This window comes from Polypterus senegalus, chromosome 9 (assembly GCF_016835505.1).
Source record: "Polypterus senegalus isolate Bchr_013 chromosome 9, ASM1683550v1, whole genome shotgun sequence".
In the NCBI taxonomy this organism is placed as follows: Eukaryota; Metazoa; Chordata; class Cladistia; order Polypteriformes; family Polypteridae; genus Polypterus; species Polypterus senegalus.
Genome location: NC_053162.1, coordinates 128,474,458 through 128,491,782, shown reverse-complemented (window position 1 = coordinate 128,491,782; position 17,325 = coordinate 128,474,458). Strand labels below are relative to the sequence as shown.

The 17,325-nt window shown below is 35.7% G+C and overlaps 1 protein-coding gene across 2 annotated transcripts in view; it reads left to right on the top strand.

Annotated features, from left to right (window-relative positions):
• The window catches only part of LOC120535775 (C-type lectin domain family 1 member B-like), a 97,222-nt gene that overhangs the window by 33,015 nt on the left and 46,882 nt on the right, over positions 1-17,325 (top strand). The window contains exons 6-7 of one of the 2 annotated variants that reach the window (XM_039763834.1): positions 10,013-10,081; positions 13,927-14,001. In XM_039763834.1, the coding sequence (XP_039619768.1) occupies positions 10,013-10,081; positions 13,927-14,001 (144 nt within the window). Of the gene's footprint in view, positions 1-10,006; positions 10,082-13,926; positions 14,002-17,325 lie in introns of both variants that reach the window. The other variant, XM_039763833.1, reaches the window with a different exon arrangement.

The window sequence follows — 17,325 nt, the reverse complement described above, 5'->3', positions numbered from 1 at the left end:
AAAAAAAATTCTTTGTCTTACAAAGCTAGTTGTTTAAAAATGTTATCTACTTTTTATCCAAGCAGTGGAAAAAATCATTAAGTAACTTTGGAAATAGTAAAAGAAGCAGCAGAAAAAACTAATAACAAATGTAGTGACTGCTGTTTCTTTAGTAGTGCCTCATGATATGAATGTACTGAAGATTCTTCAGATGTTAATGGTATTAGACATTTTATACAACATCAAAGTTGACGTTTTATGGTTATGCCTAATTAAAGGATATCTTTGTAACTATGAATGCAGTAATATAATTACATCTTTGTCTAATGATTACTAAATCTGGTAATGTCTAGGGCTCAGTAGGTGAAAGTAATTAAGGAGAAGCCCCTATATTTTAGGCATCCATGGGAACTAAATTAAAAAGTGTAAAAATAACTTTCTCTTAAGAAAATACTACTTTTGAAAGCTAATAAGCATGCAACAATCTGCCAGAATCCAGCCTGTTTTATTAGTTCCTGACATTTTATTTAGAATGAGAGAGAATCCAAGAAGGGCTTACAAAAGTTTGCAAGATATTTTGGTCAGGAGTTGGCAGCGTGGAGTTTCTCTTCCAAACACAGAGTCCAAGTTGCTTTCTTTAAGGTTATGAAGGTGTGACAGGAGGTCATATCTATGCTGACAGAATAAATACAGTATGTGTGCATTTATAGTCAGTTTAAATTAAAAAAGAAAGCTCAATATGTGCAAAGCATACAATTATTCAACTCAAAATTATATATCAAGCACATCTGTCTCACCTAAAACTCTCCAAAATGTTTCCAGGGCAAGATCCAACCTGCGAACGTTGCAACCAAGCCCCAGCCTCACTTGCTCACATGTTTTGGTCCTGCACCAAATTAACATCATTCTGGACCAAAATTTTTAATTACCTTTCAGACAGCCTTGGTCTCACAATCCCTCCTAACACATTAACAGCTGTGTTTGGTGTTCTTCCAGATGGGTTTAAAGTGGAGAAAGACAAACAAACTGTGATTGCATTCACTACACTTCTGGCACGCAGACTTATTTTGCTAAACTGGAAGAATCCTAACTCTCCTCTTTTAAGTCAGTGGGAAACCCATGTTTTATACTATCTAAAATTGGAAAAAATCAAATACTCAGTTAGAGGATCTGTACAGATTTATTTCAAAACATGGCAGGATCTAATCAATAATATTTTAGAATAAGCTCTTAAAGCACAGAGGAAGCAATTATTTCTGTATTTTTTTTTTCTTCTCCATTCATCTCTATTGGCTTATCAAACTAATCAATTTAGGTATGTTTACAAGCCTTAAGTTTTACTCTGTTGGCGATGCTCTCTCTCTCAGGAGTGGGGGTCAACTTGTTCTCAATTCTACTTTTTGTAAAAATTGATTGATTTGTATGGAACGATTACAATACAATGAATAAAAAGAAAAAAGAAATATGCATGAAGACCCAGAAAATTGGAAAATATTCCTTAAATTAAATTATACATTTTCTCATTAAGTGTTCTTGAGCTTATAAATTACATCACAATGATTAAACCATGGTTCAGTCAAGAAAAATAAAATTAGTGCCCATAAATGTTTAAAATTAGGTTACATTCAGTCATATTCAGATCTCAACATTCATCCTCTGTCCAGTGTACACAATTATGTGGATGAAAAACCTAAAATCCAATATTTTTCACATCAAAAGAATGCAAAGCAGTGGTGACGGCCTTTCTGGTTTATTTATTTTAGAACAGTATTAATGAATTCTTGTCAAATTCTTACATTGTACACTGGAATTGAAAATAGATTTCTTTATAGTTTAATGTTGTGTTAAACATTACTTTCTCATTGCGTTATTTTTAGGATTCTTTCAGTTGAGTAAGAAAAATTGTTGCAAAAGCAATATTATCTAAGATACAGTGGTGTGAAAAACTATTTTCCCCCTTCCTGATTTCTTATTCTTTTGCATGTTTGTCACACAAAATGTTTCTGATCATCAAACACATTTAACCATTAGTCAAATATAACACAAGTAAACACAAAATGCAGTTTTTAAATGATGGTTTTTATTATTTAGGGAGAAAAAATCCAAACCTACATGGCCCTGTGTGAAAAGTAATTGCCCCCTTGTTAAAAATAACCTGTGGTGTATCACACCTGAGTTCAATTTCCGTAGCCACCCCAGGCCTGATTACTGCCACACCTGTTTCAATCAAGAAATCACTTAAATAGGAGCTGCCTGACACAGAGAAGTAGACCAAAAGCACCTCAAAAGCTAGACATCATGCCAAGATCCAAAGAAATTCAGGAACAAATGAGAACAGAAGTAATTGAGATCTATCAGTCTGGTAAAGGTAAAGCCATTTCTAAAGCTTTGGGACTCCAGCGAACCACAGTGAGAGCCATTATCCACAAATGCCAAAAACATGGAACAGTGGTAAAACCTTCCCAGGAGTGGCCGGCCGACCAATATTACCCCAAGAGTGCATAGACGACTCATCCAAGAGGTCACAAAAGACCCCAGGACAACGTCTAAAGAACTGCAGGCCTCACTTGCCTCAATTAAGGTCAGTGTTCACGACTCCACCATAAGAAAGAGACTGGGCAAAAACGGCCTGCATGGTAGATTTCCAAGACGCAAACCACTGTTAAGCAAAAGAACATTAGGGCTCGTCTCAATTTTGCTAAGAAACATCTCAATGATTGCCAAGACTTTTGGGAATATACCTTGTGGACTGATGAGACAAAAGGTGAACTTTTTGGAAGGTAAATGTCCCGTTACATCTGGCGTAAAAGGAACACAGCATTTCAGAAAAAGAACATCATACCAACAGTAAAATATGGTGGTGGTAGTGTGATGGTCTGGGGTTGTTTTTCTGCTTCAGGACCTGGAAGGCTTGCTGTGATAGATGGAACCATGAATTCTACCAATGTCTACCAAAAAATCCTGAAGGAGAATGTCCGGCCATCTGTTCGTCAACTCAAGCTGAAGCGATCTTGGGTGCTGCAACAGGACAATGACTCAAAACACACCAGCAAATCCACCTCTGAATGGCTGAAGAAAAACAAAATGAAGACTTTGGAGTGGCCTAGTCAAAGTCCTGACCTGAATCCAATTGAGATGCTATGGCATGACCTTAAAAAGGCGGTTCATGCTAGAAAACCCTCAAATAAAGCTGAATTACAACAATTCTGCAAAGATGAGTGGGCCAAAATTCCTCCAGAGCACTGTAAAAGACTCATTGCAAGTTATCACAAACGCTTGATTGCAGTTATTGCTGCTAAGGGTGGCCCAACCAGTTATTAGGTTCAAGGGGCAATTACTTTTTCACACAGGGCCATGTAGGTTTGGATTTTTTTTCTCCCTAAATAATAAAAACCATCATTTAAAAACTGCATTTTGTGTTTACTTGTGTTATATTTGACTAATGGTTGAATGTGTTTGATGATCAGAAACATTTTGTGTGACAAACATGCAAAAGAATAAGAAATCAGGAAGGGGGCAAATAGTTTTTCACACCACTGTATATATAGGATATCACACACATTTTCAATCATTTACTTTCTTTCTGCACTGTTTTATTTCCTTATTGTCCATCCATCCATTATCCAACCCGCTACATCCTAACTACAGGGTCACGGTGGTCTGTTGAAGCCAATCCCAGCCAACACAGGGTGCAAGGCAGGAAACAAACCCCGGGCAGGGCGCCAGCCCACCGCAGTGTTTCCTTATTGATATAGACTTTTTATTTTTACTAAGTTTTATTTTCCTCATCATGGTTTTATTTTGTTTGATTATTTTTAAGGTGGTGACACACTTCACAGAAAGTCCAGACCTTTGGATTACAAATAGATGACAAAAAATAACATTTTAACGATCATTTAGTTAGAGACACGTTTTCTAGATATTGCTATAACCTCTTTATTTGAACCTTTTTACATTCAATGTTGGTTGTGTTGAGGAGTTTCTTGGTTTCTGACTCCCACTTTGTTAACTGATTAATCATGTGCATTATCCATAAAAGCTGCTCTTTGTCTTTTTGTCTGTTTGCCTGTTTATTTTTGTCCTTCTGCACTTACCATTTATCTACTTGACTACATTAAATTAATAGATTTTCACTTCCTAAATTTATTCAATATGGTGTTATTTAAAATAATGGTATTAATCTGACAAATAAATATTTATCCCCAAAATTGTCTGAGTGTGGGGCATTCTCCAAATATATAACTTATTGAGACCACTCAGTCTTAGATTCCTGTTATTGATAGATTTTACAAAATGTGCACATTATACAGTTTATTTTTTTAAATTTTATTGCAATCATTCCATACAAATCAATCAATTTTTACAAAAAGTAGGATTGAGAACAAGTTGACCCCCACCCCTGAGAGAGAGAGCATGGCCAACGGAGTAAAACTTAAGGCTTGTAAACATACCTAAATTGATGAGTTTGATAAGCCAACAGAGATGAATGGAGAAGAAAAAGAAATACAAAAATAATTGCTTCCTCTGTGCTTTAAGAGCTTATTCTAAAATATTACTGATTAGATCCTGCCATGTTTTGAAAAAAAATCTGTAGTAGAAAGAATACGTTCTTGAGTTTGGGTTTAAAAACCTCCAGGGGTCTGATAAGTTGTGATCAGTTATAAACTTTGTAATTATCTTTTTAGTGTTAGATGTCTTCCCCCCTGTGATAGAAGTCCTATCTTAGAGTGGATTTAAAACACAATTAAAGTCCCCAGCCATTATAATTTTATGAGTGTTCACATTGGGAATGGATGCAAATAAATTTTGTATAAATTTCTTATCATCGACATTAGGTGCATAAGCATTTATCAAAATCATTTTACAGTTAGATAAGTCTCCCATGACCATTACATATCTCCCTTCAGGATCCAATACTACATCTGATGCTACAAATGAGACTGTTCTATGTATGAGAATTCCCACACCTCTAGTTTTCTTTGTAAAACTAGAATGGAACATTTGGCCAGTCCAGTCCTTTTGCACCCAGAACTGATCCTTGCTTAGGAAGTGGGTCTCCTGTAAAAAAACTGTTTTAGCGTTTAAACCTGTTAGGTGAGAGAGTACTTTCTTTCTCTTTAATTAGTGATTCAGGCCTTTCACATTCCAGCTCACAAAGTTAACTGTCCCATCATGAAGACATTGATTCTGAATTTTTGATGTCATTCTATAGTCTTAACTGGAAGTGAGACAGCTTTAACCTTAATTTCCTATTTCCCCAAGAGTTATTGCCATGCAGCCTATTGTTACGTTGGTAGTTATAATTATAAAGATTAAAAGAATAGATTAGATATAGATATAGCCTGCTCTCTTTCTCCCCCCCCTTAATCCCTCACCCTCCCATTTTGCCTCCCCACATGAGGCTGGACCTCACTTCACGCAGTTCCGGTCCTCTGACATACCCAGAGACAGAGCACGTCCAAAACAAAACAAGCCCCCACGCAGCGGCGTTTGAGGATTAAAAAAAAGAGATATCTATTGCCAATATAGTCTAAATACTATATGCCTAAAATATAATCATTAACAAACTATGAACTTAAAATATATATAATCTTCAGTATCAGCAATCTTAATGTATTAAGATCATAAACCCGGATAATGAACCCGGGGAATGGTGTTAGAAAGTGGTCCAGAATAAGCATAGTAAGTCTTAATGCAATAATAACAATTAAAATAAACCAAGGGTATGATGTTAAACAGTCTCCTTTAGGGCAGAGAAAAAATAAATAAATAAGATAAAAAATAAAAAGAATTAAAAAAAAAATTAAGCACAAACGTCTATAACTGTAATTAAAACATAAACAGATACCGTCCGAGTAATAAAGAGGATATATAATAATAAAAACCCGCATCTTAACAAATAGATCAGACAGTAGGTTATTTATCCTTGCCATGTCATGACAGGCTGCAACTCACTATTATGTTTCAGAATAGTGTCGGGATCAGCTTTCTTAATTCCTTTTCTACTTCTTCCTTGCTGGCGAAGAAATAGAATTGACCGTGCAATTCCACGTTCAGTTTGGCAGGATACAAGAGGCTGTATTTAACATTGGCTTGCCGTAACCGCTGTTTAATGTTGTAGAAGGCTGCACATTTAGTAGCTGTTGCAGGAGAGAAATCAGGGAAGATATGAATGTAGTTATTTTCATATATAATCTCTTGCTTGTGTCTGAGGAGTGCCATCACCTCTAGCTTAAATAATAATCTCTCGAAGCGAATAATAAAAGATCTAGGTCTAAAAGTATTTGATCCGCATACGCGATAAGCCGCTGCTATCTCAGAATCTGCTTTAAAGTCCTCTTCAATTATTTTAGAAAATAGTTCAGCTGCAAATTTCACTGGGTTTGGAGTTTCTCGATTCTCAGGTAGACCGATTCTAATATTATTCCTTCTGCTTCCATCTTCAAAAGCAGAAAGTCTGTCTCCGAGTTTTTTGCATTCAGAGTTGGCAGTTGCTGCTTTTTCTTCAGCACTGGCAGCTAGATTTTCGGCTGTTTCAATCCCAGTCATGAATGTCTCCTTGACATCCTCCAGTTGATCAGCAAGTGTGCTCAGTTTAGACGTGGTTTCCTGAATGTGCTGTTCAATTTTACCCAGCATATCTTTAAAGACTGCCTCAAGGCAAATACATATGCGTTTCTCCAAGTCTTTATTATCCTGCTGCCGCTCCTATTGCAGCTTCTCATTTAGCTTCTCATTTGCCTTTTCCCCTGCCTTCTCGCTTTTCCTTATATCATTTTTTATCTCTTGCTTGAGCTCTGCTTGAGCTCAGTGATCATCACCTTCAGTTCAGACAGATCATTTCTGCTTTCGCGCACTGTAGGTGAGGCGGTGGGCTCTATTACAGCCGGTGTTCCCGGCTCGCGTGGAGTAGTTGAAAGCGCGGACTGCAAGGCCTTTTCCAGTTTCAGATGATCTTCTCCGATTGGCGAGCTATCGTGACCTGCGTCACTCGCACTCGTACATTCGCTCCCCAATTCGCTCTCACCCGGAGACGATGTAGTGGACCGTGGTCCCGAGGAGTCTGGGCTTTCGCCCATCTGATCCAGGTCAGTCTCTGAAAGGCCGTACCTTGTGCTTGAACTTGGACTTGCCGATCTGAGCTTAGATGTAGCTTTAGTATTCGTTTCTTTCGTTTCTTTCTGAACCCCTTTCTTGTTGGCCATGTTTATATATGCTTGCATATACTGTAGTAGTGCCCTCAGGTTGGATAAATACAGGATATCTCAGGATAATAAGAAGATAATATGAAAAATAACACAGCTGCTAGTGGAGCTCCGCTTCAGACGTCCATCTCTCGCAACGGATGAGACCAAACATTATACAGTTTTAACATATATTAAACCAAACTTTGCTTACACTGAAGAAGAGTTAATGTTGTGAATGATGGATTTCCATTCCATACCTGAGACTGTAATTCAATGTTTTTTTTCCCATCACTGCCTAAGATCATCAAGGGATGAGCACTTTGAAATTAGTTGATAGACCTGTGAAGTACTACCAATTGATTTGTCACTTCTATCTACTATTTATTTAAGTATATATAAATGAGAAAAAATAGGCAAGTTGGGCAGGTTCCTTTTTACAAAGATTTTAAAATATAGTTTGTTCTGTTAGATTTCCTCCTCTGCCTTCTTTTCATGGACCTCTCTGCCCCATCCTGACTTTTATCCAGCAGAGGGTATTCTGTCTGGACATCATCTGTGCACAACTAATATTAACCTTTAGATGGAAATCATTTTTTTCAATCTAGTCTTACTCAAACTTTTGGCAGCTCATAACAATGGGCCATCTGAGTCCAAAATAGGGAAGTGGTAAGCTACTGGGCCTCTGGGAATGAGCTAGTTGGCTGGGAGTCCACTTTAATTCTTCACTTTTCCAATTAATCTGTCAGCTTTTGGGCTTGCTGTGTCTCTCTTTAGACTCTCACCAAGAGGCATCGGTAACTTTCACCTATTTAGGCACTCCTTTTACAGGGTGATTTTGGTAGGGTTCTGTTGTTGGTTAGTTGTTGTTTACTGTCACTGCTATCTTTCCTATGATTGTAGAATGTTGTTTTCACTAATTTAATTTAAATTTAAATATCTGATCACAAAAAAAAATATAGTATTACTAGAATTATATATTGAAGGCATAGTTGCTAAAAGGATACCCACATGGTACATTTTCAGTCTAGACAGATATTGGATACCTCATGACTTCCATAAATTAAATAATGTGTAGGTTAAAGAATGTTGGAATATGTAGTTGGTGTGCACTGGACCAGTGGAGAATGGTATTTCTACCTTAAAATGACTCTTTACTTTGATTCCATATTTTAAGTGAATGATGCATCAGATTTTTAGAACATTTTGTATAGTTATTAATGACTATGGCACAGAGCAAAGTACAAAATGAGAAGAGGTTTTCTCTCCATAGCTAATCAAGCAGGTGATGTTCCATTGCCTTCTGATTCCACCCGTAGTTTCCAAATACATATATTAATGACGCAGAAATAAAACTGGACTTGAGGTAGTGCCACACAAACCTCTACTTTAGATCTTTGCAGAACTCTATTTTTAATCTGTGACTATTTTGTGCTTTAATGACTTAAATTAAAAGAGAAGGTGACTTTTTCAAACAGGATCAGGTAATATACTGTAATTTATACACGGATATTTCAAAAAAGAGCTTTGGTATTATGTCCATTTTAGGATATTCTCAACCCATCATTATCCAGAGCCTTAATATCCTTTGACAGGGTACTAGTACAGCACTTCACTTACTCACACGTTCATAAAACGGGCCAATTTAAAATCACAGATTAACCTAACTAGCACATATTATGGGATGTGAGAGAAAAACCAGGGTACCTGGAGGAAAACATACACAAGCAAATCCCACACGCAAATCCCACACAGATTACATCAAGTTGCAGAACTGAAACCCAGATGCTTAATCTATATGACAATAGTGTTACCCACTGCACTGCCATGCCACCTGTGAAAGCACTTTTATTGTCTTTGAATTTATGATTGAAACCTTTAATGTTCTTGCTTACATTATTCACTGAATAATCAAGTCATGTAATTTTAATTGTGTTAAATAGGGATTAGTAGTACAGATGGACATTTGTATGGAGAGATATTATTAACCTTAACATCTTCAACTGAGAGATTTTATTATCCTTAGGTCTGTTAGTTTAAGAAAGCAAGAAACATTACTTGAACATAGTGTAATAAAGTGATTGTCAGAAAGAAATGAACTTTCAAATCCAGTGAAACACTATGAAATAATATACGATAAAGAAAGAAAAACAACAATTCACAGAATTTTACAAGACTAAAACCACTTTCAAACATGTATTCAATTTGACTTTGAGTGTTATTAAGAACATTTTGCAAATGTTAATATGCTAATATGAAACATAGCAATACTCAGTTAAATTGTGTTTTTTTATTGTAACATGATCACTCCTAACATTACCAGATAAACTGGCAGTGATAGGATCATGTGGACTTAAGATATTTTATTAATTATTGTACTAATGTTGCATACATAAATATGCTATTTTTTCTTTGCTATTGTGTTTGTTTAGGTTGTTTTTCTGTTGAAGGGTAGTTTGAAGGTATATGCTAACGATATACAGTGGGTGAATCTGAAAAAAATTCATCCATAGCCCCCATGATTGATTGAGGTTCACTAGTCCTCCACTGATGTATATTCAAGTTGCACAGCTGACACTTCTTTTGCTAAGATGACTTTAAAATTGAATTTTACCTTTGTCTATGGCATAGACATAGGCATATAACATGATCTGTTTTCCTAAATGAGTCTGCTTTGTACTTGAACAGCTTGCACATTGGATTATGTTTTTGTGTTAATTTGGGATTCTAAAAACAGTTCAAGATCAAATGCTGTGAAACAAATGTAATTAAATAATTGTAAGCCAAAACTGAAATATAAAAACAGTCATAAAACCTATTTGGAATTAATTAATTTGTTTAAGTTGCAGGAAACCAAATGAACAGTTCACTATTGAACAATCATGCCAGGGACTTTGCAGCACATCTGACAACTACTGGTAACTATTTGTCTTCCTTTTTCAAACTCAGATGAATCATTTTTGGAATAACTAACAATCTTTATGATTTAGTAAAAAGTGAAATAATTAAAGGAACTCATACTAATTAATTAATTGTTTTTTTTCTTATACTTGAATGAAACAAGAATGCTACAAAATAATACGAAATGCAATATTAGCTACATTAAATGATAAAGTGTTGTATTAAAGTCAATTAAAAGGAAGAAAATGTAAAATTTTAGTAAGTTATTGTTGTGTTGTTCAAAATAAATGTAGATTATAAAATATTGCAGTAATTCTTTTCAGTAATTATAACACATATAGCCCACTTCAAACATAATATTGCCAATTTGCTGTTTTATTAATTTATTATGCAAATGGTGCATTATTTTTAAAACTTGTCGAAAATTCAATTTTCCTTCATGCCTTTTACCCAATAAAGTCTGAGTAGGCTCTGGACCCATTGCCTCTGATTGGTGAGTAGTGCATTTGAAAATGGATGCGTGGATACCATTTTTAATCATTACTACTTATTACAGTATTTAACAGGTTAACATAATCTCACATTTGTTTATGTTTGGTTTACTTCTTTTTAGAAAAAGGTTGCTACCAGAAATATTGCTGCAACTAAATTACGCAATAAGGAGGAGAAAAGAGTCTGATATAGCCTGAGAGAGAGGGAAATTATCCTTTTTATAGTATGTAATCCAAGAGATATTACTGTACCTAACATGATTGAATAGGTGGTACAGCAAATGGGTGACTGTAAAATAAATGTTGTTTTCAATACAGTGAGAAAGGCAAAAAATACAAAGCAAACCAAAAGAGTGACCAATTAAACTGTAAGCTAATGTTCATTTTAGCACTATAAAGTAGACTCTGTGGTAATTATTCTGCATTAAGAGCAAACTAGAGCTGCGTGTTTGCTAAGAACATTTTAAAACTCTATGTATCTGTGTATTGTGGGTCATAGCTTTCTTATACATATTATTTTTTACAAAAGTGCATAATAATATTAAAATAAAATGAATACAAAAAGACATATTTACACATTTAATATCATTAGTCTAATACACAGAAATGAGAAATAAATTGTGAAAGTAGGGATTATTTTATTAAAATACCTCTGTCTGTTGTCTCATTCTAGACAGTGCTGAACAAACCTTCATATGTTTGTGCCCCATACAAGAATAGAGCTAAAAGTTAATATTTTTGTACAGGAGTGTTCTCTTTATCTTCCCAAATATGAACCTATCTTGTTCGGATCCATTCATTTTCTTAACTTTCATTTATCCAGTGCAGGTTAAAGGGGTGGTGGAGACTATCCCAGGAACCAACTCTAAACTTGAAGCCAGTCAATCTCAGCAAACACTCACTCACACATTTATATTAACTTTAAGTATATCAGGAACATTTTGAGACAATTAATCCAGCCTGTACATGTTTATCATGGAAGATTACGTGTGCTAAAATAAAATCCAGTGTATAAACTACACTGAAATGACATAATATTTAATTTTGGTATGAATTTTTCATGTCATAATTTTAATGAAATCAAAGTATTCATTATTTTGCAATTTGTCATGCAATGGAGTATACAGTAATCCCTCCTCGATCGCAGGGGTTGCGTTCCAGAACCCCCCGCGATAGGTGAAAATCCGCGAAGTAGAAACCATATGTTTGTATGATTATTTGTATATATTTTAAGCCCTTAAAAACTCTCCCACACTGTTTATAAATATTCTCCGCACAGTTATACAGTAAACCCTTGTTTATCGCGGTTAATCCGCTCCAGACAGATAAATGAATTTCCACGAAGTAGGATTCTTTATTTATAAATCTAATATTTTCGCAGTTAGAGCATAGAAAACCTGTTTACGACCTTCTAAATACGTTTTTTAACATTATTAGAGCCCTCTAGACATGAAATAACACCCTTTAGTCAAAAGTTTAAACTGTGCTCCATGACAAGACAGAGATGACAGTTCTTTCTCACAATTAAAAGAATGCAAACATATCTTCCTCTTCAAAGTGCGCGTAAGGAGCGGAGAATGTCAGAGAGAGAGTAAAGTAAACAATGAAAAATCAATAGGGCTGTTGCGCTTTTAAGTATGCAAGCACCACGATAAAGCAGCGGCAATGAAGGGATCAATGCGAAGGTAGCCTTTCAGCATTTTTTACAGGAGCGTCCGTATCTTCTAAGCAAACAGCCTCTGTGCAAAAGCCCTCTGCTCACATCTCCTCCGCTGCGCAGAGAACGTCAGAGAGAGAGAGAGAGCGCGAGATTAAAGCAAACAATCAAAAAATTAATGTGTGCTTTTGGACGCACCTCGATAAAGCGGCATTTCTTAGAGGAACGTCCGTATCCACTAGGCAAACAGCTTCTGTGCAAGCAGCACCTCTGCTCACACCCCCTCCGTCAGGCGCAGAGAATGTCAGAGAGGGTGAGATAGAGGCAGAGACAAGCAAACAATCGAGCACCGCGCAGGAGGCATATCTTATAGCATTGAGGAGTTTTAGTTAATATGTAATACGTGCTCTGATTGGGTAGCTTCTAAGCCATCCGCCAATAGCGTCCCTTGTATGAAATCAACTGGGCAAACAAACTGAGGAAGCATATACCATAAATTAAAAGACCCATTGTCCGCAGAAATCCGCGAATCAGTGAAAAATCCTCAATATACATTTACATATGCTTACATATAAAATCCGCGATAGAGCAAAACCGCGAAAGTCAAAGCGCGATACAGCAAGGGATCACTGTATTGTATTTCTTTCCATAACCACCCATCAATGATGCCTCAAGTAAAAGAAATCAAATCTCCAATCAGTGCCAAGGGGCAAGGGACATGAATTGTGTGGGTAAGAGACTTTCTAATCTCAACTGTATACTTTCAACCAGCATTAATAGATTCATAATCTAAAATAAGTCTTCTTCTTTTGGCTGCTCCCATTTAGGGGTCGCAATGGCAGATCATCCGTCTCCATCCATCCTTATCTTTCACATAATATTTTGCAACACAAACAACATCAAGGTGCAGGACTGAAACCCAGGATGCTTGATCTATGAGGCATTATTGTTACCCGCTGCACTACCATGCGACCTGTGAAAGCACTTTTATCGTCGTAGAATTCATGATTGAAACCTTTAATGTTCTTGCTTACATTATCCACTGAATGATCAAGTCACGTAGTTTTAAATGTTTTAATTATGGTTTAGTAGTACACATGGATTTTCTATAGAGAGATATTATTAACCTTAGGCCTGTTAGTTTAAGAAAGCAAGAATCATCACTTGAACATACTGTAGTAAAGTGATTGTCAGAAAGAATAAAACTTTCAAATCCAGTGAAACACTTTGAAGTAACATACTGTTGAGGACCCTTTTCTGGTGAAGGGTAGTTTGAAGGCATATTCTAATGATATACAGTGGGTGACTTTGAAGAAAAACTCATCCATCCAGAATCGATTGTGGTTCACTACCCCTCCATTGATGTATATTCTAGTTGCATGGTTGACGCTTCTCTCTGTAAAATCACTTTAAAATTAAATTTTGCCTTTGTCTACGGTCAAAAATAGGCTTATATCCTGATTTGTGTTCCTAAAGGAGTCTCATCATGCTTAAATTTAATTACAATATCTATTCTTGATGCTGTAGCCTGAATTTTTATCCTTTGTACATGCACACCTGGCACATTGCATTATCTTTTTGTGTCATTTTGGGTTTTTAAAAACAGTCTCAAGATCAAATACTGTGAAACAAATGTAATTAAATAATTGTAATTCAAAACTGAAATATAAAAACATGGCAAAAAACCTATTTGGAATTAATTAATTTGTTTTAGCTCCTGGAAACCAAATGACCAATTCAGCCTTGAACAATCATGCCGGGGACATTGCAGCACATCGGAAAACTACTGGTAACTATTTGTCTTACTTTTATCATTTTTGGAATAACTAGTAATCCTTATAACTTATTAAAAAGTGAAATAATTAAAGGAACCCAAATTAATTAATTAGTTATTTTTATTTCTTATAATTCCAAAAGTTGAATGAAAACAGGAATGCTACAAAATAGTAGAAAATGCTACATTAAATGAATGAAAATATTGCTTTAAACTTCATGTGTAATAAACATAAATAATTCAATTAAAAAAGGAAGAAAATGTAAAATTTTAGTAAGTTATTGTTGTGCTCTTCAAAAAAAATGCAAATTACAAAATATTACAGTAATTCTTTTCAGTAATTATTACATACATACTGTATAACCCACTTAATACATAACATTGCCAATTTGCTGTTTAATTAATATATTATTATAATGGTGCATTATTTTTAAAAACTTGTTCAAAATTCAAGTTTCCTTCATGCCTTTTACCCGTTAGTCTGAATAGGCTCTGGATCCCTATGTCTCATTTTTGTCTATATTTTGTTATTATTTCTAAGTAATTGATTTCATAAGTGCACATAAATGTCTGGAAATATCGGGTGAATTACTAAACTTTGTTTGTAAAAATAGCAGACACTCTCCGAGTCTACTCATTAGATTGGTCTCCAATTTTGCTAAATGAGCAGAGTGACTGATTATGCTGGAGTGCAACTTTGATTTCAGAAAGTAATGCATCATGTTCTTCCCCAAGAAGGGTAAAATGTGGATTTCAAAAAATTCAAAGAAAGAAAGGAAAAACAAAGAAAACAAAACGAGGTAGAAACAGCTGCTGACTAATTTCTTTCACAAGAAAGTTGAGTGTAGCTAACACAAGGGAATGCATGTTTTTAGTTTGTGTAGTTCAAGTGTCAGTTTCTACAGTAGTTTATCATTTCTTTGTAGATCAGACATGAGAATTTTCTGACTTTTGCTGGATTACTTTTTTCTTTGATTTCCATTGAAATCTGAGGGTGTGAGGTAGAGCTGCCGTAAACTCGTTACAAAACCTTGTGGTAATGGCGGCATGGCAATAATGTTCTTAGTAAATTTCACCCAACTTGATTTTTTTTGACTTTCTAATTTTTTAAATTATTTTTCCTTTTGACTTGTATACTTTTGAACTTCTGCAGTTTAAGTTTGGGCATTTAATACAATTTGTATAGTATTTAATATATAATTGTATCTTGCATTTAATATATTGTATGGGCTATCACTTTTGGAAAGCTGAATCTTTTGTCCTTGTTTCTGCACATAAAACGTTCATAGTCTAATTCAGTCATCTTTTATTATGCAGTATTGTAATCATTTTCTAAATGTAGGGGTTAGAAAACCAAGATGGCATTTTTGTAGTTTTATCTTAAACCTTGGGAGTAATAAATACTTCAATAAGCATTTTTAAGTATGATACTTCAAGAAAACCTCATTTCATTTAATCATAGGAAAGTAATAGTAGGCTACAGAATGCTGAGAAAGGAGATTTTAAACTATGCAGTCATAAGCACATATCACAAATTATTGTTTGTTTAAATGTTGTTTAAATGTGGTATGAGCATGGCACTAGAATACTATAATAGCTGATACAGATTGGCACAGTTGTTGATTGAAGTTTATCTAAAAACAATTCAGAGGACGTGTGACAAACATGGATCAAGAGGAAGAGGCCTACAGAGACTGCTTATGTATAGGGCCCAGAGTTCTGCACTACACCCGTGGCTCGACATATACCACACATGATTGTGGAAAGAAATACAATGCACTCCAAACATCCACCGAGTGAAATGTAATGAGTTTGCTTTACCTTTAGTTAAGGCACATTCAGTGCACAATCAAATGGGCATGAATTAAAATATACAATGATATGCCTTTGTATTGTATTTCAATATGGGATAAAAATTTTATATTATACTGAAAAGCATACTTGACACGATGCTAGTCTTTTGAAGGCTACACATGTACAAACCCACAGTGATTAATATTGGGTGTAATGGGGCTGTTTAACTGTGAACAACAAGTTCCAAAAAGCCAAACATTTACCTCAAAAAAGTACACCAGTGAAGTATGATGACAGGAAGAAAATACATGTAAAAATTACAAGGAAAACAAACATTCCCAGCCTCACTGGTCCTAACTTATTAAGAACTGGCCTTTAGCTGTTGTATGATTTGGCCTGCCCAATTACTCACTGAACAAAACCACATTTCCACAAGCATCTAAATTCTCCCTCTCACCTCTCAGACTGTCTGTTCTTTATTCACTGTAGAAATAGTGTTTTCCTCTTCTGAAGCTGTCTTTATCCCCACCCAGGAATAACCTTCATGCTCAATCTCCAGAACTACTTACCAGGAATGTCCTGTCAAAAATCTGGTTACCTTCTTACTGGAACTCATTTTGAAGACCCTTGGTATCTCTGCATCCTATTGCCCCAGTCTGTAATTAGAGGGCCAATCTCTTGTACTATATAAGGGCCCCACCACCTATTGGCACTCCTCTGGAATACTCTCTTTCTCCCATAAATATTCCTTCACATTAATGCTATTGAAATTTTTACTTCAAGCTTATATAGCACACTGCATTCTTACTAAAAAGGTCTCTCCAGTTTACCATGTGGGAGCCTCTTTTACATTATGGACATTTCAGGTCCATCTTCTGTTGCATTTTCCAGTCTATTTAAATTTCCCGTATGGAGATGTTACATTTAAACAAAAACTACAGCATTTGTGCAGTTTGGTAGGAAATTCAAAGCATTTTTCTTTAAAAACTTGTAGCTACAACTATCAGTTTTGATAAATGCAGATTGAAAAAAACTAAATTCCACATGGTCCTGTAGGTATGGGTCAATTCAGATAAAGCTTATTAAAAAGAGAATTGTTTGGAAGGTAGCAGTCTGTCACTTTCATGGCAAGCTGAAACAGGATAAAAATCCATTACTGGTTTCAAAGTAGTCACAATTATCAGGTACAATGTGGGTTACTGTTAGGCCTGTTAGGTTACTGTTAATGTTAGGCCTCAATTCGATGATCAACTTTGTGGTCATGTCGTCGGACTTGCGGCCGCATGTCTTGGACACTCGGGGTAAAGAGAGGGGCGGAGCTGTCAACTGATCATTACCTGGTGGTGAGTAGGCTTCGATGGTGGGGGAGGATGCCGGTCAGGCCTGGTAGGCCCAAACGTGTTGTGAGGGTCTGCTCGGAATGTCTGGCAGCGACCCTTGTCAGAAGAAGAACTTCGACAACGTCCCAAGGGAGGTGGGGAACATTGAGTCTGAATGGGCCATGTTCTGTGCCCCTATTGTTGAGGCGGCTGACCAGAGCTGTGG